Genomic DNA, 23243 nt, shown 5'->3' on the forward strand with positions numbered 1-23243 from the left:
GATTTGGGGGGGGGGGGGGGGGGGGGGGAGTCCCTCATTTTGGAGCATTCTCAGAGGATCCTGCTCAAAGTTGTTAAGCAACCATTCTACTTTGTCATTTCTTCCTGCTGCTGCTTGTGTTGTGTCTGTGGGACAGCTCCTGCTTACAGGCTGCTAAAATAATAGGGGAGCCTCTATAAACTTTTTATTAAATCAATAGATGTTGCCATAAAATGAATCCAACTGAAACACCATTTTTAACACACACAGACAGACAGAAAGAAAAGAGAGCAAGAGCCCCTACAGCATATACAATTAAGTGCTATATTGTAACAGTGCAAGAGAACCTGTAAACTTTGAATATGTCATCAGACTTGGCGTACATATTCTCTTGCAGCACTGAATTTAACAAATGGTTGGGGAGGAATGAAGAAAGAAGTTCTCGGGCTACATTTGAGAGAATGGGTTAAGAATGTGCTGTCATTACCTCAGTCCCTCGACACAGACTTCCCATGAACAGAATCTTCTGCTTCCTGTAGCAGGGGCCTGATACAACTTTCATTGACATCAACAGGACTTTTTCTATTGAGTTCAGTACCAGTTGGGGCAGGCCATAGCCGAAGAATCTGGAAAAGATGTTGGGCTTCTAAACTTTTGCACTTACCTACCCTAGGGTTACCATATCTAACAAATAAAAAAAAGAGGACCCTCCACGGGTCCTGGCCCCGCCCATTTCCCCACCCTGCCCAACTCCGCCCCTTCCCTGCCCTAACTCCGCTCCCTCCCACTCCCAGCCATGCGGAAAGGGCTGCCCGAGCGCTACCGGCTTCACGGTTTGCCGGGCAGCCCCCAGACCCTGCGCCCCTGGCCGGCGCTTCCCCAGCGCAGCTGGAGCCCGGGAGGGGAAGCGCCCAGCTGGGGGCGCAGGGTCTGGAGGCTGCCCGGCAAACAGTGAAGCCGGTAGCGCTTGGGCTTCGGGCAGCCCCCTTGCCTCCAGACCCTGCGCCCCGAGCCGGGCACTTCCCCTCCCGGGCTCCGGCGGCACAGGGTCCGGAGGCATGGGGGCTGCCCGAAGCCAGTAGCGCTCAGATCTTAAACAGAGCCGAAGAGTCGGGGAGGAGCAGAGCCGCCGCGGCTGGAGGCTCTGCTCCTCCCCTGACTCTTCGGCTCTGTTTAAGAGCCGGGCTGCCCGAGCGTTACCGGCTTCGGGCAGCCCCCATGCCTCCGGACCCTGCACCGCCGGAGCCTGGGAGGGGAAGTGCCCGGCCGGCGGCTGGGGTCCAGAGGCAAGGGGGCTGCCTGAAGCCCATAGCGCTCAGGCAGCTTGGCTCTTGAACAGAGCTGAAGAGTCGGGAGGAGCAGAGCCGCCACGGGAGGGGAAGTGCTTGGCCGGCATTTTCCCAGACATGTTCGGCTTTTTGGCAATTCCCCCCGGACGGGGGTTTGAGTGCCAAAAAGCCGGACATGTCCGGGAAAAGGAGGATGTATGGTAACCCTAACCTACCCCTAAGGACATCTAAACACAGGGAGGTAGGCATGGGGAAGAAGAGAGATCAAAAGCCTGGCTAGAGCTGAAGGGAGTGTTTGTGTGGGAGTCAGTACAGGTCCCCTCTTCTCAATGCCCTATTGTTTGTGAAACCTGTGGGAGTCTCAGCGTTCTCTGTGCACTGGTTTGGGGTTATTAGAAGACTGGCGTTTGGCTGGCTTTGGTGGTTGTCTTTTGCTGACCCATGGCCATTTTTTTTGCAGCCTTTGAATTAATCTGACTGGGAGTAGGAGCTACTGACACTCAAACTTCCACCTGCCTGAAGAGAGGGGCTGAAACAGCTAACCAGCCCCCACCTTGACTGATCACTGCAGCGTGGGGTAGCCTATTGGTGGCAGGGATGCTCCTGGCCCCCATGTCTGATGCACTAGGGTGCCTCTTCTCCGTCCAGCCGGCCGGCCCCCAGCCCGAGGCTCAAGCCCACACGTGTCTCAGTGGGGGCCTTTTACGGTGCGCGCTGTCACCTCTGCTGAGCTTCTCCGAATCCTCCCTCCCCCGCGTGGGCCGGCCTCCCTGCACGTGCCCTGCTCCCCTCGTGCGGGCTCAGCCCCCACCGTCTCCACTGGTCTCAGCCGCGCCTGGGTTGGGAGGCGCGTGCTGACTTCGCTTTTCCCGTCCTCTCCCGTCCCGCTGCGTTCTCTCGCTCAGTCCAGCGGGGACTCGCGCTATCCCCTCGCCCAATAGGAGGCGAGGGCAACTCTCACATGACCTTTTGCTGACCTAGTGCGCGCTGTAGCTTGTGCGCGAGACCGCGGCCTGGCGAACCTCGCGACGGTTGATGGGAAGTCGCGCGAGAGCGGTGGAGGGGAGGGGCGGGACGGAGCGGAGAGCAGAGCGCTGCGGCGGCCGGAGCGAGCCCGGCGGCTGTGCGCTGCTGAGGGGGTGTGACATGGCTGCGGGCGCCGGACGCTGCGGAGTCAGGTACGGCCCTCCCCCCTCCGCCGCCCCGAGACCCCGCCCGAGGCGCCTCCGGCCCCGCTGCCCGTGACAGACCCGGGCGGGCAGCGCAGGCGCTTGGGGATGGGAACGATCCGCGCTGGGTGCAGCGGAGGCGCTGCTCCTTCCCGGGTCCCTCGCTCCCGGGCCCCGTGAGGGGAGGGAGCCAGGGCTAACGGCTGGATCCGGGGGCGCTTCTCCCCATCACCTCAAGGGGAGCATCGCTGCCGCCTCCCTGCGCGGAGCGCTCGGCAGAAACCCCCGACCTGGGAGCTGGCCCGGGTAGCGGCCCTGGTGCGTGTCGCAGCAGCGCTGGGCTCGCTCCCTGGGGCTTTCCAGCATAACAGGGGATGGCGAGCTAGTTTGGGGGACCCGTCAGCGAGCCTGAGGGGCAAGGCCCCCTCCAGCTGCTGGCAGGTGCGAGGGTGTTGGGAGTCTGAGCAGAGCCTGTCCTAACCCCCCCCCCCCCCCCGCACCTGTTTAATCTTTAGATCAGCTAATGGTTAGTGGATTCTGAGTAAATGTGAAATCTCTTCCCACCCCCCCAAATTTGACTGCTGAATAAGTGAAGGGCTTTTGGTTCCTTCCCCCCCCGCCTGTCAGGTCTGGGCCTCCTGGCTGCGGGGGGAGAGAGCCTTCCATTTCGCTCTCCTAGACTTTATTTTTGTGAGTTGATCCCTGTTAGTGGTGGTATCTGCCTCATGGCTGCTGGTAACTTTCCCAAGCAGCCAATTTCACTTCTGCCCCTAAGTTCTGAATAACATCTGTACACCACACTAGGATCCTGACTGGAATTCTCAAGTATTGTTGTAATACAAATAATAAAGTTTAAGCGTAATAAAAATAAGTCTTCTTAATTTCACTTTGCTGCTTCTTGGGAAAGATATGAGTGCTATAATCAAGGAATTGGAGCTGTCCATCTCAGATTCAGGAAGACAGCATTGCATCTGTTCACATTTGAAAGATTCTTTCAGAACCCCAAGGATTAGCACTTAGATATAGTAATGGGCGCTATAAAAATGGAAATAGATAGAAACTTGGTTTTGAGATTCTAAATTATATATAAATTTGTGACATTGGACCCATTTGTCAGGGGAAGGTCTCCAGTCAGTGTGTATGAGTAGGCAAGTGGATTTTTCATGTCTTGTTTTTATGCCTAATTATATTGCTAACTATTCATGCTGTATCAGCTTTGTAAATTTCTTATGAAATTTCACTGTCCTACACAAAATGTACAAGTCCATTCACTTGATGATGAAAAAAATTAGTGATATTACTTACTCTTACTGTGGATGGACAGCAAAAGAAAAGAGAATTTATATGATAATCTGAAATTTCATATCCAGAAGCAACCTGACTCTCAACATCTCTGATGGTAATTATGAAGTTTTCACAGATGGATCAAGTAGGGTTTGTTTAGTTTAAGCAAACATTTGACTTTCCTTAAAATGGTTTAAACATGTATATTTTAGGGTAGGAAAAACATATTTACTTTTGCTTACATCTATCGTTTACTTCAGGAAAACTGTAAAATATTTAAAAGTATTTTTGAGGGTTCTTCTGGTTGCTTTGCTAGTACTGCATAAGAACATGATGGCTCTGCTTGGTCAGACCAGTGGTACATCTAGCCTGGTATCCTGTCTTCTGATAGTGGTTAGTGCCAGATGCTTTAGAGGGGATGAACAGAACAGGGCAATTATCAAGCGAACCATCCTCTGTTGTCCAGTTCCAGCTTCTGGTAATCAGAGTGTTAGGGACACCCAGAGCATAAGGTTTCATCCCTCACCATTTTGGCTAATGGTCATTGATGGACCTATTCTCCAGGAACTTAACTAATTCTTTTTTGAACCCAGTTATACTTTTGGCCTTCGCAGCATCCCATGGCCATGAGTTCAACAGGTTGATAGTCTGTTGTGTGAGGAAGTACTTCCTTTTTTGTTTTAAACCTACTGCCTATTAATTTCATCGGATGACCCTTGGTTCTTGGGTTATGAGAAGGGGTAAATAACACTTCCTTATTTACTTTCTCCACACCATTTATGATTTTTATATCCCCCATTAGTCATCTCTTTTCTAAGCTGAATAGTCCCATTCTTGAATCTCTCCTCAGATGGAAGCTGATCCATCACCCTAATCATTTGTGTTGCCCTTCTGTGTACCTTTTCCAAGTCTAATATATCTTTTTTGAGATGGGGCCATGGGAACTGCATGCGGTATTCAAAGTGGATTTGTATAGTGGCATTATGATACTTTGTCTTCTTATCTATTCCTTTCCTAATGGTTCCTAACATTGTTAGCTTTTTTTCTTTTTTTTTAACTAAAGCAGTTTATGAATAAAGAACACTATACTATTTTTATGATTGTAATGTTATCATCTGTGTACACTACCAGGAAATAAACAAAAATAGCCATGTTAATTTTGACTCTGTCATTAACATGGGGGAAAAGATGAGGACTTGGTGTTTACAATGGTGAAAGAGAGATTATTTTTAAAATTCTAAGAAGGCAGAAGAAGAGTAACTAAATTTAACATTTCCTCACAGGTAATTATGCAGCTAGAACATGCCCTAAAATGTTATATTTTGTGATAAAGCATGAAAAATATAGACTGCAGTTGCAGTGGAGACAGTTTTCTAACTTAATGTTGTTAATTTTTTTTAAATAGCAGAATGGTCAAGTCCAAATTATAGACTAAAGATTTTTAAGTGTTTAGTGTATTTATCCTCAGTTTTAATTTTGTGGGTGTATGTTCTCTTTCTAAGAGATGTACTGCTTATTGTCAAAAACACTGACTCTCCCTGCTTTCAGTTTATGTACCAGGGGTCGGCAACCTTTGGCACGCGGCTGACCAGGGTAAGCCGGTATGTTTACCTGCCGCGTCTGCCGGTTCGGCCAATAGCAGCGCCCACTGGCCGCAGTTCGCCGCTCTAGGCTAATGGGGGCCGCGAGAAGCCACGGCCAACATATCCCTCAGCCCGCGCTGCTTCCCACAGCCAAAGTGTACCAATCCGTGGACAAAATCTGTTCACCCAACCTTTACTATGATTATAGTGAACGCAATTTATAGGCCTGTCTCCCCTCCCCCCCCACCCACCCCCCAAAAAACCCCATGCGTGAGCATGATTTTTCTAGGCTGCCAGCTCTGCTATTTAAAGTGATAGAGGTCACATTAGACATTGTAAAATCATTAGAAATTGGAGATGGAAAAGACCTTCTAGACTTTCTAGTAAACCCTATTGCCAATCCAGGATTGTTAAAGTTGGTGTTATAGCGTAAGAGTTTACGTTTTCTCCCTCCTTTCATAACTTTCTGAACTGTTCAATAATGAGATCGAAGTTTTTCGTGCTTGGTCCTTGCCTAAAGGTGAATTTTTTTCAGAAACTTTGAGGAAAATTCCTTTAGTTGTTTTAGATTTGGGGAAAAAATCTTTCATTTTTAATTCAAAATCTGTATACACCTCTTTAGATAATGCTGCTGTAAAAAAGCTGTGGTTTGAAACTTGACATGGACATAATGTTGTTATAGTGAAGGCTACCAGATCATCTATTCTGATCTCACTCTCTATCATAGTGCTTCAGCGTAATCCAATACCCGCTCACAAAACCCAACAACCAAAATTAGACCAAAGTACTACAGCCCACAGTATATTAGACCAGTGCTTCTCAAAGCCGATCTGCCGCTTGGTCAGGGAAAGCCCCTGGCGGTCCAGGCCGGTTTGTTTACCTGCTGCGTCCGCAGGTTCGGCTGATCACGGCTCCCACAGGCTGCGGTTCACCGCTCCAGGCCAATGCAGGAAGCAGCATGGGCCCAGGGATGTGCTGGCCGCCCTTCTCGCAGCCCCCATTGGCCTGGAGCGGTGAACCGCGGCCAGTGGGAGCCGCGATCGGCCGAACTTGCGGACGTAGCAGGTAAACAAACCGGCCCGGACTGCCAGGGGCTTTCCTTGAACAAGTAGCGGCCTGACTTTGAGAAGCACTGTATTAGACTGTTATGTGCCACAGACAGAAAATAGGAGGGACCAAGGTGCACCAGTGGCAGAAGCCCTGCTCTGGCAGTGAAATGATTAAGTGAGATATGCCCAGATAATCACATGTTGCTGAAGAAGGCTAAAAAAAAAAAACCCCAAACCTCCGCAAACCCATGGTCACTGCCAGTCTGGCCTGAGGGAAAATTCCTTCCTGATCCAGCCTGTGGCGATCAGTTAGACCCTTAGCATGTAAGCTGGAACCAGCCAACCAAGTACCTGAAAGAGAGAATGCTTGATGACACCTCAGAACCCTGATGCTTCAGAGGAGGGAGATTTAAAAAACCCTTCCAGAATACATTGGGGGCGGGTGGAGAAATCCCTTCTTGAGTCTGGCAGATGACTGGCTGAAACCCTGAATTATGAGCATTTAGGAATGTTAAGACATAAACTGGAAGTGAGCCCCTTGGCTGTTGAGCCCTGTCCCTATCATCCTAAGCAACTCCATCATACAATCACACTCTCATAGTCCAACTCTCTCTCAGAACTAACTAAGTTATTTGCCGCACAGCTCTTATTGAGAGGCTGCTCCAAAACCTCATCCCTCTCATTATTGAGGACTAAAGTTTTTGTTTGGTTTGGAAAAAATTGTTTTGATTTAACAAAGATGTGTGCAGAATGCACAATCGAAAATTTCCTTATGTTCTCCAGCGTGCATTTGAATATAGATATGTTGAGTATGTGTGCACAGCCAGTTAAATTGTAATTATTATTATTCGGCACCAATAATGACAGTGACACAATTCTGGTAAGTTTCATTGCCATTCAGTGACAACAAAGTGAAATGTTAAAAATAAAGTATGTGTCATTTTCCCAGGCACTGCTCACCAAGGGAACTTGTCCCACTCACTCTTGACTAAAGGGAAGTATATTGGTTTTAATTATAAGATTTTTAAACATTTTTTCTTTAAAAGAAACTAAATGTAAACTTTAAAGGGAAGTATCTAAAAGGCAACATCTGCATGGATGAAATATTTTTTTTTAAACTTTCAGTTTTAAGATATCTTTTGTCACAAAATTGTGGATTCATTGCTTGTTTCATCAAAAGTAGTTTTCTCAATATATGCTAGGTAATGGGAAGCACAAAATAATGATGTGATGTTTTTCTGTAGGTATTTTTGAGCTGACTTTCTTCCATGACTACTAAAAGCAATTAAACCATGGATACTTATACCAGGGCCCGAAGCAGTCAAACAAAGCCTAAAGTGTCAATGAAAAAGGTAAACAGCTATTTTGTTCTTTTAAAAAAAAAACCTAATTCTTTGTGATCTGAATCTTGAGAGTTAGATTGAAGAAAATAAGCTGACAGACACCCCATGTGGGCAGGGACACCCCTCCCCCCAGATCCTAGCTCACATGGAACTAAATTTTCATTTTTGTTTTGTCTTAGTAGGCTAAAGATTTAAGGAGGCAAATAGCTTTCAGATTGCTTTTGCTTTGGTACATTTGTAAATCTGGGAAACTGAGTAACTTAAACAAAGGACATAGTGGACTTACCTCTTGCTTCATGTTTTCTGTAGTTCTTATGAAATCTAGAAGGTTTTAAGAAAAATTGCAACTGTTAGATGATTACCTTATTTAGCAAACCTAAATATTTTATTTGGGAGTAATAGGTGTTCATATTAGTATAGTTTCCTACCACAAAAGAAAACATACATATGTTATTTACAGTCAAATCTTATTTTGTGACATTTGTATTAAGGATGTTATAATAAGACATATCTACAAAAATTAATTCCACCCCAGGTTCTTGACTGACTTATGCTAAAGTTCACATGAACTTCTGCTGGGCAATGCTTTTGGTGAAAAATAAAATCTGTCCTCCATTTGTTATGGATGGTATTTATAACTATTTATGTTGTTGTTGTTTCATTTAGGGTGTGATGTTTAGCAGCTTTAATAATCTTACATGCTTTTTTGAAATAAGTCATTTTAGATTGGGGAATATCAGAAGTCTTTCCTCAATGATTTTCTGAGTGCTCTAAAATCTACACAGTTACTCAGATAGCCTTGAAATTTGGTGTACCTCGTGGTGGTGCAGGGTTCTGACCAACGAGTTTCCAAAATGTAGCTCCTGCAAAAAAACAGCTTTTCTAAAAGTTGATGGATTCTAGCAGCCTGTTTTTGCTCACAGATAGAGATCAACCCAGGGCTCCAATCATTGCATCATAGTTTTACATACTCAGAGTTACCTCCAACAGAGTGCATGGCATTGACCAGCCCATTGGGGGAAATCAAATTCAAATGTTGAGAAACGTCTTTGCATGCCTACTGGATTACACTGAGCATGTGTGGACAGAAGAATTAACAGAATTGTTGGCCTTCAAAATTGCACACGAGCTGGATGTTCGAGGAAATATACAATAGTCCTTTGAACCTGACCCACCCCAGGCAATGTCTGTTCTAGTCACACATTGGGCATGAATGTTTGATTGATTTTGGTGGCATATCCCTAAATTCTGTCTCTGTTAGGGTTTTGTTTTTATTTTATAAATAAATATAATCTAAATATTTTAATAAAATATATATGTGAATGCTTGCTGGCAGGATAAAGGCTGGGGTGGAGTAGTGGAGGTAATATAGGTGAGAAGGATTTGTGGCTGCATCAGGGTGAGGGGGATAAATGGGGCTAGGTGGTAGGGGACATGAGAGGGGTTGGGAAGCCTGTCAGCCCCACATTCTTCCATTCTCTCTGTGCGCGTCAGGATTGGGGGGGGGAAAGTCTGAGCTGCTCTCTCTCCCTGCCCTATGTGAGCTGAGATCTAGGGTTCCTGCTCTCAGAGGTATCTGAGCCCCACTCCCTGATCCTCTCTGTGTGCACCATGGTCTTGGGGGTCCTTGTCCATCTGGGGTGAGGGGGGTCTAGGCCCCTCTCCCTGCCCCCTTCATGCGACCTGGGATATGGGGGAGGCCATGGTTCTTTGGGGGTATGAGCCTCCCTCTCTCCCCCCCCCCCCCCCGGGGTGTCTGTGGCACGATCTGAGGGATCCCTTGCCCATCTATCGGGGGCTGACCTCTTTCCATGTGCCCACTCATATGAGCCAGGTTCTGGAGGGCTTGTCTTTGTGGGTGGGTCTGAGCCCCTCTCCTTTCCCCATCTCATGTGAGCTAGGATCTGAGGGTGGGGGGGTCCCTGCCCACATGGGGTGTCTGAGCTCTACTCCCTGCCTCCTTTTGTGTGTGCCAGGATCTGGGGTAAGCCGTGCCTCACTGGGTGCGAAGCTGTAGTATTGATCTCAAAGGCCTAAAGAATTAAAGCTGTTTATAAACTCTTTGACTGTCAACATTAAACAGATAGGTAAGTTAAACAGAGGCCTTGGTTTTACTCCGTTACATGGCAAACACCCAAAAGCATTAGTTCAAATTAAAAGTTTATTGATTAAACATAAGAAAGAATAAGAAATTAAAACAGGCATTTATATTGAAACTGTGGTTGAGTGATTATGCAAAACAAACTTAGTCAAAACCTTTAAAGTCTCTCTTTTTGGAGACAAAATAGGAGTCTCTTATTTTCAGAGCAACCTTTCTTTGATGAAAAGGAAAAGGTATTTTCATTCTGTCCTGGTGCGTAGAGGACATTTACTTACTCTGTTCTAGATAGACAAGATGGCGAGAGAGGATAGAAAAGAGGTATGAAATACGGCTTTTTGGGGTGTTTTTGGAATAGTGGATCGCTGGTTAGTTACGAGCTGGTGCTTTGGCTGACAAGTCAACCACGACACTTGCTGCTTGGACCTTGTCTTACAATCTGGTCAGGGATGTCATCTGATTATCTTTTCTTCTTGCACAAGGCAGGCTTGGACGAATACAGCAGAGTTGACTTCAGGATTTGATGAAAAGACAAGAGAGTGAGAGAGAGGATAGAGATAGTGGGAGTAGAAAATAACAACAAGGGAAGAGAAAACAATACAGGATCTTATGTGCCTTTGCAGTGCAGTCAATTAGCTATCCCACTGATGGGCAGAGGATTGTATAATGTGAGTTGCAGTGTTGTAGCTGTGCTGGTCCCAGGATATTAGAGAGACAAGTTGAGGTAATATCTTTTATTGGACCAACTTTGGTTGGTGAGAGAGACAAGTTTTTGAGGTACACAGAGCTCTCTGAAGCTTGTCGAAAGTTTCTCTCACCAACAGAAGTTCGTCCAATAAAAGATACTACCTCTCCCACCTTGCAGGTGAAAACAAAGTTCCTTGTACAAGATCAAGGCTGGCCAGCCAGCTTTCCTTTCAGGAAGAAGGTCCTTTTAGATGAGCCCATGATGAGCTGAGATGAATTGGAGTGCTGGTGGTTTGGCGGATGAGCTGGGGGATGCAGGATGGGATGGGAGATAAGAGGGAGAACTGAACTGATCTTTTTTCAAAGTCCCTTTTTCAAGAAACCCCAAAAGGGAAAAAAGGGGCAATATAATTCATTCCCCCTTATTATGTTGTTCATCAATTAGATTTAATACCCATCACACCAATTTTGAGCTATTCGCTTCTGGTTCCATGTCTTCTGTTTTGATCAAGCATAATTTCAACAGTCCTTGGTTTAGGCTAATCTAGCTTCATTGTCTTGTTCTCTTGCACTTTTTACAATTTTCAACATTGTAAACAACTTGAGGGTTTTTCATGGTTATTGTAACAGCTTATGATCTTTCACATACTTTTCATTTGAGCTCACAACAGGGGTGCAGTTTAGAGGTCGGGTAGTCAAAACAGAGCTTAGAATGGGCAAGCTCAGAGCATGCACAAAGAACACAGTGGGTATGTCTACACTGCAATTAACCTGCGGCTGCCCTATGCCAGCTGATTTGGGATGGCAGGGCTCATGCTAAGTGGCTGTTTAATTGCGGTGTAGACATTTGGGCTGGAGCCTGAACTCTGGGACCGTCCCGCCTTACAGAGTCCTGGAGCCTGGGTTCCAGTCCGAGCCCGAATGTCTAACTGCAATTAAACAGCCTCTTAGCCTGAACCTGAGTCAGCTGGCATGGGCTAGCCATGAGTGGTTAATTGCAGTGTATACATACCCATGGCTGAAACTGGAGTGAGTCGCTAAGAACAGGCACGCTTGATGCATGTCAGAACCTCTCCAGCACCATGAGGGCGGATGAGAACACCTACTGACGTGAATGGAGCAATTCACATGTCTCAGACCTATTGTTTTAGGCTGTATTCATCTCCTGGAGGTGTTCTTATTCATGAGACCGTCACATTGAGATGAATGGGCCATTTCATACCTCCCTGTGGCTCCTATGGCTGCAGATTCCTGTGTAGAGCTGTGTGCTGCATTTACTGAGAATGTGAGAGTGATGTGAGGGGAAACCCAGTCTGGCCAAGCAGGGACAGAATACAGCATCTTTTCAGAAAATTGTGGTGGCTATTTAGAGTCTTTGGGTTCTCTCATCATCCATAGCGGGACAGTCAGATTCCAAGGTCATGTCTAAGGGGAAACCTGGATTCACTGCCACAGACCAATCAAGGATATGCTCCATTCCCGCCCGCTTCATGGGGTGAGAGGAAGTGGGAACAAAATTGTTTGGTGCGGGTCAGATTGGAGGGCAGCTGGACTAGAAGGGATAGGGCTTGTTGGTGGGGCTGAGAGGTTACTCCTGGGGGAATTCTGTACCACTGAGCAATGCAGAATTTGCACAGAATTTCATCCTCCCCCTCAAAGTGGGCTGCAGAGCTGCTGGCTGCCACTAGGGGCCGCTGGACTCGGCAGAACACAGCTTGCAAATAGAAGATACTGCTGGCCAGAGGGTGAGAGGGAAGGGGAGGGGAGGGAGCTGGCGGGTTCCCGGTTGCTGCAGTTCTCAGGAAGTCCTGAAGGAAGGAGGTGGTGTGCAGGAAACTCCATACAACAAAGCCTGGGACCCAGTGTCAGGCTGTTTCTCCCTCTGAATCCCTGGACTCTGGGGAGTAGGGGGTGCGAGTGGCTGGGCTGGGGAGTAGTGGTGTCCGCAACTGGGTTCTGCGGGGGAGAGGTGTAGATGTCTGGTCTGGGGCCAGGAGCACCCTGTGGCTGGGCTCTGCGGGGGAAGGAGGCAGAGAAACAGGAACTAGGTTGTCATAGGGGTTTCTTTAACTCTACTCCTGGGGGAATATTTTTTCCTGTATTGTTAGATATACTTGCTGACAGGTATTTTGAAATAAATTACCAAAATAATTGAAACTGGCGTGATTATATAGTGTTATTTTGACAAATAAAATATGCAAAAATTTGCAGAATTATAAAATATTGTATGCAGAATTTTTTAATTTTTTGGTGCGGAATTCCCACAAGAGTAAGGTGGAGAGGAGAAGGATATAGGACCAGGATCCATATTCCCACTTGGCCTGCATGCTACAATAATCACTAATTCCTACAGACACATTTTCTTTCTGTTTTTAAAAAACAAAAAAACACCTTAGGAAATAAAATGACGAAAAACATTAACGTAAATTTCCTTGTGACAGCTTGTGTCTCTTCAGACTTTAGAGTTCAGCAAAACTCAGACTTAAGAAAACTCGGAAATACAGAGTTAAGGTACACACTTATGTAACCTTAACTCTGCCATTTGTAAGCAATGACCCAAAACACCCATAATAAAAGACAGAATGGGAGTACTGTACAAGGAAGGAACTACCTGCACCTGCACTTAGTCTGCTCTTGTGAAATTTAGCAACTACTTCACACTTACTCACAGGGTACCATCTAAACCTATATTTCACCTTACCCATCAGTAAACACAGGCCTTGGCTACACTTGGGGATTCACAGCGCAGCCACGGCAGCGCTGTGAAGCGCGAGTGTAGTTGTGCCGCCAGCGCTTCGAGAGCACTCTCTGAGCGCTGCAAGTACTCCACGTCTCCGAGGGGAGTAGCTTGCAGCGCTGCGAGCAAGCGTGCAGCGCTGCAGGTGCTGATTACACTGGCGCTTTACAGCGCTGCGCACGGGTGGGGGAGCGTTTTCACACCCCTGAGCACAGCAAGTTGCAGCGCTGTACAGCGCCAGTGTAGCCAAGGCCACAGACTGCACTTACATCCCATCTCACTGCTGACAATTCCCATGGTCAGAGACTCCCCCACAAGCACCCTCCCATGCCTTGGTACTGAGACAACCTACCCAATTTTGCAACCGAATGATGCAGACTAGCTCCTCATTGTTCACATGCTACTTTTTCTTTTGCTCGTACACCTGGGTGGGGTGGGAGCAGATCCTGTTCTCATATCGCAATCACAGCTCTGAGACACTCCTCAAACTAGTCTCCATTTGCTTAGCTCACAAATACACCTCTACCCACCTGTCCCACCTACAGTCTCCAACATTCAAACCATTCAGTACAGCTACAACTCACACACTGAATGAAGCTGCAGTGCTTGTGGATAATTGCCAGTGGCTATTGCTAGCTGCAGGGGGGGGCATTGTCAAGGTTACACAGGCATATACCTTCACTGAGTTTCCTGGTTTTCTGAAGTTTTGAGTTTTGCTGAACCCAATGTTCTGGAATGACATGAGCTGTCACTGGAGATCTTTCATTTCGTATTGGTATTATTGTACCATCTAGGAGCCTGTAAGCTAGCGCAGACTCACCCGGCAGTGCCTCCTGCTGGTCATCTGTGGGAATTAGCTCACCAGCCCTCTGGAGCGCCCTCCATTGGCCGGTGATCCGCTACCACTGGGCCCCCATGTGTCCCTCCCAGACCCCAGTGCCCCTTTCTCTGGAGTGCTGCCCCCCTGGCAGTACCCCCACACTCTCAGCTTCTGGGTCTCCCCACCCAGAGGAACCCCCACCCACTAACCCCACCTCACCTCAGTCTGGGCTACTGCCAGTCTCCATCTAGCCCCACTCCCTGGGGCAGACTGCAGTATAAACCACTCATCACAGGCATGGGGGTTCGGACCTGCTGCCTTCCTCTACCACCCAGTATCCTTTTAGGCCTTAAACCAGGCCGTGCAGCCTGGGGAGTTGCCAGCCAGGAGCTCCCCTGCTCCTCTGGCTTGCCTCAGCCCTGCTTCACTCCCAGTACCTTTTCTGCTAGACAGCCAGGCCCTGCTCCCTCTAAAACCAGAGAGAGCCTTCTGAACTCCTGGCTGCCCTGACCTTTATAGGGCCAGCTGGGTCTGTTGGGAGGCAGCGTCAGCTGGAGGACACGCTCCAAATCAGCCCAGCTTTTCTCTCAGCTCTCTCTCAGGGATGGCTTTAAGCCCCTCAGGGCAGGAGCAGGTGTCTACCCCGCTACAGAGCCCTAGTCATAGACCAGGAACAGATTGTGTTAGGAGCTGTACAAACAGAACAAAAAGACAGTCCCTTCCCTCAAAGAGCTTGATACTATTATTGACATACAAGGCATAGTAGACTTTCCATTCTGTTGTACATTTTTTTAATAAGTTTTAAAGCTGAATTTATGAAACTGGTAGTTTAGAAAGGATCGTTGAACTATATTAACTTGTTACAGTTCTCAGGTTTGATGTCCAGTGAGTTTTAGGGGGCTTTGGCTACCCTTCCTTTATTATCCTTTTACTACAATTTTAGCCCTTATTGTTGTAGAGAGATCCCTGAACATGAGAACAGGTTGTGAACCAATGCAGTGATTCCTGCCTGAATCAATAGGTCCGAGAGGTATGAATTGTTATGCTAATCTCAGTCAGGGTCCTTTGGACTCTGCAATTATGTATCATTGAATTTAGCACTTCAGATATGCCATGAAATGCTGATTTGGGGGTTTTTTTTTACTGTGCAGTTCTACATTTTCATGCAGCCAGGAACCCACCAAATTGTTTTCTGTCTGCTAGCCCTGCTGGGATCTGACTAAGCTCCCTCTTACTCTCCACATTTCCCCAAAAGGGTAGTTAATTGGATTATAGTGCATGCTCCTTGCTTTGTTCCATGGAGCCAGCCAGTATGGTAGTAATGAGCCACCCTCCTTTTCTTCTCCTATTGAACCCCTCCTTGCAGTCTGGCTTTCCTTTTCTGCAGACTCAGACCAAAACACGTACAAGAATTTTTGTCAACTACTGTGATACTTCAAAGGAGTTTTTCATTATCTGCCAAAGCATTTGGGTGTGTGGATGTGGCCTTGGGACTGCTCTATCATTTGGAACCCAAGCAGCCATCTTTACAAAAGAAACTCGTTGAATTCAAGTGAAAGCTTAAGAATTTACTAGATCAGAAGATTGTTTAATTAAGGGGCAACACTGTAAAAGTGAAAGCACTCCAACAGTCCTATTCGGTGTATCTGCAAATAGTGAAACTCTAAAGCCTCATGTAATCATAAATGTGTCTGATTTTGTTAGTTTTTGTTATGGTTGGTATCTGCTGCAGCTAGTCAGTTAAATCAGTTCCCCTCTAGAGTGATAGTCACCTGATAAATTCATACATGGCTGCAGATCTTTGGGAGCAGCTCTTTAGATGAGTTCAAGAGAGCCAGTTGCCCTTACAACAATCTGATGAAAGTAGAGATGGTTTTTGTTCATTTTTTAACGTTCAGTATGAGTGGGAAGCATCTGTACATGTGGACTTCCTTTTTTACTGTCCACTGAGAGGATGTGGCAAAGTTTTGAATTGCTGCTTTAAGCTAGGAAAAGAAGTGACAAGGATTTTCCTTGCTTAATACAGCACTTCACTGATCAGCACTGGTTTGCTCCAAATGGTTCTCAGGGTGAAATATGTACATCCTCAGTATAACTAATAAGAGTGAAGCCTTTGTTGATCAGTTGCTGATACTAGGACTCTTCACCGAACATCTCAGTTTTCTGGTTGTCTGTGTGGGTGGAATAGGTAGAACTAGCAAGTGCAGCTTTGAGAATACTCCAGTTTTTGGCCATAACATAACTGGGAATTATATACATTGGTTGCTATTAAGAACAAATCCTGCTCCTGACTTGTGGATGAAGATGCTGTACCTCTACCTGAAACCTGAGTTCTCCTTCAAGTGGTTGTGCACATATACATTCTACTGCAGGGGTAAGTATGCCCAGTGCACTTGAGTTGGAGACTTTCCTCCCCAGAAGTACAACTAGGTAGCACATATAGCCCTATTCACTTTGTGTTATGAGGGCATAAAAGGTGCACATCTGCTGCCTCCTTCTCAATTCCTTCTCACCACCTATGGGGTGACAGCTAAAGCTCCTCATAGCATTTGCATCATTCAGAAATCTTTTAGTGTATACAGTTAGTTAGTTAGTTTAGATAATATTTTTAACAGTTACCAGGAGAATTTATTATTTAAAAAAAAAAAAATCCCCAGGATTTAAGTAGTTTGCCGTGTGCAGGGCTGTTATCCCTGTCACAGATAGGTATAAGAGTGCTTGGTTTCTTTCAGAAAACCTCAAGTCCAACCCAGTGACATTAGTGCATGCCTATCTATAGCTCCTGGGCCACATGGCCTTGTGCACATACATAACTCCACATACCAGACTTCCCCTTATGCTGAATGAAGGCCTGCAGACAGTGATCATCCTTTCAGGCATCCTCTACATATGCAGATTTGCGTACCTGCATGAGTGCTTCAGTCTCTGGATTGGTGGCTGGGTCTGTGAAACGCAAGCAAGGGAGATCCATTTCTGTCCCCAGAACCAACTCTGACTCTGGTAATAGATGCATCTACCAAAGGCTGGAGGGGCCTATCTCAGTCAACTTCAAGCACAAGCTCTTTGATCAACAGGAAGTTTTACTCTACATAAATGTGCTGGAGAGCCAAGCTATTCATCAGGCCTGCAAGATGTTTATGGTCCACCATCAAGACCCAGGTGATACAAGTTATTAGGGACAACGCCACTGCCATGATTTATCTAAACAGGCAGGAAAGTGCAAGATCATCTCAGCTATGCCAGGAAGCTGCCCATCTATGGATTCTGTGTATAAAAACTATGTCTCCTGGAATGTGTTCCACCTTCCTTGAGCGAGAGAAACAATTGTGGATTCCCTCAGTAGGGTTTTCGTAGACCAATATGAATGGTCAATCAGAAAGGATGTTCTCCTTCAGATTTTCCATTACGGGGGTATCTAGTAATAGACTTGTTTGCAACCAACCTGAACAGGTGCAGGAGATTTTGCTCCAGAAGGGACTGCAGCCTGGCTCAGTCAGAGATGCCTTCCTTCTCCCTGGGTCCAGACATCGTTTCTATGCTTTCCTGGCAGTTCCTCTCATTCCAAGGTTACTCAGGAAACTGAAAAGAGACAAAGCAACATTTAATCCTTGTCACACCATCATGGTCAAGGTAGCATTGGTATCATCTCTCTGTCTGGTTGCCAATAACGTTACCTCTAGTCGAGGATCTCCTGTCTCAGAACCAGGGTCAGTCTCTACATCCCAACCACCAATGTCTCCACCTCATGGCATGAACAGTCTCTAGGGGGTGGATTGATTTAAATCAGGACAGTTTAAATCACCAAGTGGAAAGCCTTCATTTAAATCATTGAGTTCTATCAGTTTTTCCATGTGTACCTCTGTTGTTTTCTAAAGAAAGGTGCATTCTCATTAGTTGATATAACCATTAAAACATGATGATTTATAACTAAATAGAACCTTAACACTAGATTTGGGACTTTTTTTTTTTTTGCTACCTAGGAGTATACACTTCAATATACATTTATTTAAGAAATTTTATAGCTTAATTATGGTAGAATTCTCATGAGAAATTGTGCTCCGGAGAGGTTCAGATCATCTTGGTGGGCAGCAGAAAAGAATTCACTAGAGCATCATATGGAGCAAAGTGGAAGAGATTTTCAATTTGGGTGCAATCTCAACAGTTTTTGTCCCATCCCACAGAGGAGACTGTGCTGGACTATCTGATGCAGCTAAAGTCATCAGGCCTTTCATTAGTTCTGTCAGTCTACTAGTTTCCATTTCTGCACTGCCTCTATCAATAGAAGGATTTTCAATTTTCTCCGACCAACTTGCTTCCCAATTCTTGAAAGGTCTATTCAGCATTTACTTTCCTGTGTGTGATCCTGTATCTGTATCGGATCTCAATCTAGTCATCTGCAAACTGGAAGGATTCCCTCCTGTCCCACTCTCTCTTTGAACCTATGGCTACAACCTGACTATCTTTATTGACTATGAAGACAGCTTTTCTGGTGGCAATCACTTCCACAAAGAGGGTTGCAGAACTTTAGTCTCTCCTGGCTAACAAGGTTTCCTTTAAGCCACGCCATAAGGTCATGCCCAAGGTAAAGTTAGCTTTCCATCTGAACCAAACTATTCATCTCCTGGTATTTTCAGTGAAATCTCATTCTTCCTTAGCGGAAGAAAGATTTCATACCTAAGATGTTTGTAGAGCTTTAGCATTCTACCTTTAAGTCCTTTAGAATCTCTCCGAGGCTTTTTATAGTCTATGCAGAGAGAGTTACGGGTCAGTCAGTGTCTGCTCCATGAATCTCACATTGGATTTCTGACTGTATGAATAATATAGTAATATATGGAGATATACCTATCTCCTAGAACTAGAAGGGACTCTGAAAGGTCATTGAGTCCAGCCCCCTGTGTTCACTAGCAGGACCAGGTACTGATTTTGCCCCAGATCCCTGAGTGGCCCCCTCAAGGATTGAACTCACAACCCTGGGTTTAGCAGGCCAATGCTCAAACCACTGAGCTATCCTTCCTCCTCTGAAGCTCTTGAAGTTGTGCTATGGTCTTTCTAAAGTCTTTCCTCCACCAGAGCTCAGTCCACTTCATCTGTCTTTCTGAGCAATAGCCCTCTAGCTGATATCTGCAAAGCAGCAACATGGGGGTCTGTACATACTTTTTTTTAGCCATTATGCCATCACTCAAGGATGGAGTAGGAAGATTAAATGAATAGCAAATTAAGACACTATGACTAATTTATATCAAATGGACAAAACATTTACAGTATTAATTTCATTTTAAAATATTTCACTTGCTTACTGTTACCTTTCTGTGTAAATAACTGTTTTAGTTGTTGGGATGTTGTACAATCTCCAGTGAGAGGGCAAGTGATCCAGGAGACAAGCACTCTACTAAAATGTGTTCCACAACTTGAACAGTTTTAAGAATCCTTAATCTAGGTTTACATTCTCCTTTTGTCTGACAGTTTTGAAGATGCTACCTCAATCTCCAATATCAGGGTGTAGAAAGATAATAGTGCTGCTCACTCTGGAATTATCAGGCATCTTATGGAGTGGCATGTTATACCATTTTTCTGGAGCCATTTTTAAGATTCAATTGTAAGACATAAGACAAAATTTTACCATAAAGTGATTATTTTTTCCTGATGGTATGTCGACAGCTCGAACGTTCCCTGGTTAAATTTGTCTCTCTACTACTTTTGCTGATCAGAAGCTATTCAAGATTTAGGTAACTTTGTTGTTAATTTTGTACTTCAGTGTTAGTAGGTTCAACTCATTTTTTCATTTACTTCATTTTTTTATTTTTTTATTTTTTTGGCACCAACTTTATATCTGGCTGGTTATTTTTGCAGACATGTTTCCAATTACTGCTTAACTGCAGTCCTTCTCTTTCAGGAACTACCTTAGCATTTCTTACAGAAATAAAGGTGACCTAGTTTTTTTTTTCAAACTGGTGGCCTTCTGCAAAGTACTTTCTTGCAGTAAAATGAGAAGGCACCGAGGTTTTTTTTTTTTTTTTTTTTTTCCCCCTGACCTGAAGAGTCAAGTAGTTTTGTTTATCTTTTTGTTCAGTTTTACAAACCTTTTTTTCCTATAGATTTTAAATTCCAGGTATAATAAACAAGTTTTTGATTCTTTTGTTCTTTATCTTAATTACAGAATTGTTAGATTCTACTGGCTTTTAGGTACCTATTTTACAAACATCTGTAATAGTCTTCTGTTCATGTGTGCCTCTCCTGTTAAATATTTGCACCAAGAAACTCATGCAATGAACCCTGTTCTTTCATCATTCTTTTAGCGGCTACTTGGGAGACCGAGTGAATATATTACTTGTTAACTGCTGAAGCCTCCTCATATTTTTTGTGTTTGTTTACCATAGGAAGAACAATTTTAAATTGTTGCCTATGCAAAAGAAAAGTGTACAGGTTCATTTGCAGGTACAGAGTGATATAGAAGAACAGGAGTACTTGTGGCACCTTAGAGACTAACAAATTTATTAGAGCATAAGCTTTCGTGGACTACAGCCCACTTCTTCGGATGCATAGGGGCCTTTCTTTGTATCTGCCTGATACTTTATTCCCTGCTCATCCTAAGAGTCCAGGTATTGTTTGAACTAATCAATAGCAACTCCTGTTTTTCTCTCTACTGTTGTTATAGACCATCTCAGCTAGGACTTGGCATTTTTGGAAAGAATGTGGCTTTTTTGCATTGAGGGGTATTCTTTTGGTTGGAGAGAAGCGTAGGTCTGTTGGCAGTTTGAAAACTGCATGATTCCCCATAATCGTAAGTAGCATTTAAATTTTGCAGCTGATGGCTGGTGGCCTGTACACACAATAGTTTGAAACAGTGTTCAGAAAAACAGTTGTATGTTTGTGGAAAAAAATACCCCACATTTAAAATTCTGCTCAGCTTTTTCATTTGCTATACATTTATGTGTTTCTCCATTGCCTTTCAGGATTTCACTGATGGTGTACTACGCTCTGTGAAATCATTGCTACAGAGCAGAAAAGAATTATGTAACGTGTCCGCTGAAGACTGTTTAAGGCAGGAGGAACAGGACAATTTTATTGAGGTTTGACATGGCATGTCTACTTACACTGTTGTATAAATATGAAGGATGCTTTTAGTTCACAACAGAAGCTGCAGGATTATATAATGTGCGGTAGAACATGACTCTGAATTGCAAATAAACTCTACCCTCCTACCTAATTAATTAGTTTTAGGTTCACCAGAAGAGTGAAGAATGGTGGAGTTTACCAAAAGAGTAAACATTTCCGCTTTTTGAGAAATATCATGTGGTCTAAGAAAAGAAGATGCAATATCTAATTTAATCCAAAAATGGATTATGATGTCCTGGCTTTGTTTACATGTACTACTATGAATTAACTTAATGAGGACCAATCATCAGATACGTCAAAGAAATGTAATGCAGCTTTCTGCATATTAACCACTTCTAGTAAAAACAAAAATTATGTTTGGTCTCAAACACTTTTTAAACTGGCCAGGTTAATTTAAATTATACTGTTTCATTTCTTTAACTAGGACAACTAAATTATATTATTTAGAAATCAAATAGATTAAAACATCGTTGACTTTCTTTTTAACTTGACTATAACTTGAAGTTGTCCTGATTATTTTAATGTAAGATATAGTAAACGTTCTTTACATTAAAAAGTATTTCAGTCTGCATTCTGTCATGGTTAATACAGCATACAAAGTATTAAACTGTGTAATTAAAGATCATATCAGGAATGCATTTGAACAGGTTGTGTTTTTGTGATACTGTGATTGGCCGCTGAGAGTGGTAGATACTCCTTACAGTATACTTTTAAGGACTTTCTCCAGTTTGGTTTTCAATTTCTCAGGACAAAAATGGTGGGATTTCTGAGTATCTAACAAAATCTAACAAGATACAAGAGAGTAACCTCATTGTCAAGATCTTGCAGGACATATTGGAGATGATAGTGGCCTTCATGAAATTTAAATTTGCCTGTAACTAAAACAGAGAAAACATTGAATTCATTGTAGAGACTAGTTCTTCTTCGAGTGCTTGCTCATATCCATTCCATTAGGTGTGTGCGCGCCGCGTGCACGATCATCGGAAGATTTTTACCCTAGCAACACCGGCGGGTCGGCTGTGGAGCCCCCTAGAGTGGCGCCTTCATGGCGCTGAATATATACCCCAGCCGACCCGGCGCCCCCTCAGTTCCTTCTTACCGCCCCTGACGGTCGTTGGAACTGTGGAGCGCTGCTTAGCTGTTCTCCACTCTCCCTAGCTTAGTTAGTCATTCGCAGTTATAGTTATAGTTGTAGTTCTAGTGTTTGTAGTTAAATAGTTAAATAGTTTTAAAGTTGTTCTAGTTGTTATTGTAGTTCAGGGGATTAAGGGGGTCGTCTCCCCCTTTCTCCCCCGGCCGCGGGGCCGGGCTCATGCCCAACGCTCCCGGCTTCAAGCAGTGCGCCTCCTGCGCTAAGCCTATGCCCACGAGCGACCCGCACGACTCCTGTTTGAAGTGCCTGGGAGAGTCCCACCAAACAGATAAATGCAAGATCTGTAAGGCCTTCAAACCAAGGACCAAGAAGGAGCGGGACTTTCGGCTCAGGCAACTCCTGATGGAGGCGGCACTTAGCCCGGACACTCCTTCTACGGGCCAGGCTCCGGCGCCTAGCACCTCGGTGCGCAGTGCCCCGGCGGCACCGGCTATGACGACCACGCGAGTGGCGTCAGACAAGCCTCCCCGGCACCGGACCTCGTCGGCACCGCAAGTGCCTCGGCGCCGGTCATTATCCCCAGGGCATAAAAAAGCCCATAAGACGGGGACATCCGTGCCGAAGACGCCGGCTCCCCCAGTGCCGGGGGTAGAGCCGCGTCCGCCGGTGGAGCAACGAAAACAGGTGCCTCCAGCACCGTCGACTCCGGCGCCGAGGCCGTTGAGTCCGGTGCAAATAGCGTCTCCACCGAGGCCGGCGGTGATACAGTGTCTCCCGTCGACTCCAGAGACCTTCGCGGCGGCGAGAGACTTAATAGCTCTCACGGAGCCGGCACCGCCCCAACCACCGGCACCGACTGCACCGTTGACTCGCCCGGTCCAGTCGAGAGGGAAACCTGCCTTGATGCGCCCTCCATCACAAGGGCTGGAACCTCGGCACCGATCCAGGTCCCGAAGCAGGTCCCCACGCCGCTCGCAGTCCCGGCACCGAATATCG

At 45.4% G+C, this 23243-nt stretch overlaps 1 protein-coding gene and 1 long non-coding RNA gene across 12 annotated transcripts in view; one reads left to right on the top strand and one right to left on the bottom strand.

Annotated features, from left to right (window-relative positions):
• LOC103306512 (uncharacterized) overlaps nucleotides 1-2269 on the bottom strand; it is a 47162-nt gene extending 44893 nt beyond the window's left edge. The window contains exons 1-2 of the long non-coding RNA XR_010597785.1: nucleotides 2128-2269; nucleotides 467-605 (exon numbers count right to left, since the gene is read on the bottom strand). This is a non-coding gene — a long non-coding RNA (uncharacterized LOC103306512). The remainder of the gene's footprint in view (nucleotides 1-466; nucleotides 606-2127) is intronic.
• A 3-nt stretch (nucleotides 2270-2272) lies between these two features.
• AKAP11 (A-kinase anchoring protein 11) overlaps nucleotides 2273-23243 on the top strand; it is a 65881-nt gene continuing 44910 nt past the window's right edge. For 6 of the 11 annotated variants that reach the window (XR_010597780.1, XR_010597781.1, XM_065581172.1 and 3 more), the window contains exons 1-3: nucleotides 2273-2446; nucleotides 7598-7705; nucleotides 20992-21108. Coding sequence is in view for 8 of the 11 variants with exons in the window: in XM_065581172.1 (XP_065437244.1) it covers nucleotides 7646-7705; nucleotides 20992-21108 (177 nt within the window). In the remaining 3 variants the exon portion in view is untranslated. Of the gene's footprint in view, nucleotides 2447-3726; nucleotides 3837-4852; nucleotides 5005-7597; nucleotides 7706-20991; nucleotides 21109-23243 lie in introns of those variants that run through there. The other 5 variants (XM_065581173.1, XM_065581174.1, XM_065581176.1 and 2 more) reach the window with 5 other exon arrangements.

Source organism: Chrysemys picta, chromosome 1 (assembly GCF_011386835.1).
Source record: "Chrysemys picta bellii isolate R12L10 chromosome 1, ASM1138683v2, whole genome shotgun sequence".
Taxonomy (NCBI): Eukaryota; Metazoa; Chordata; order Testudines; family Emydidae; genus Chrysemys; species Chrysemys picta.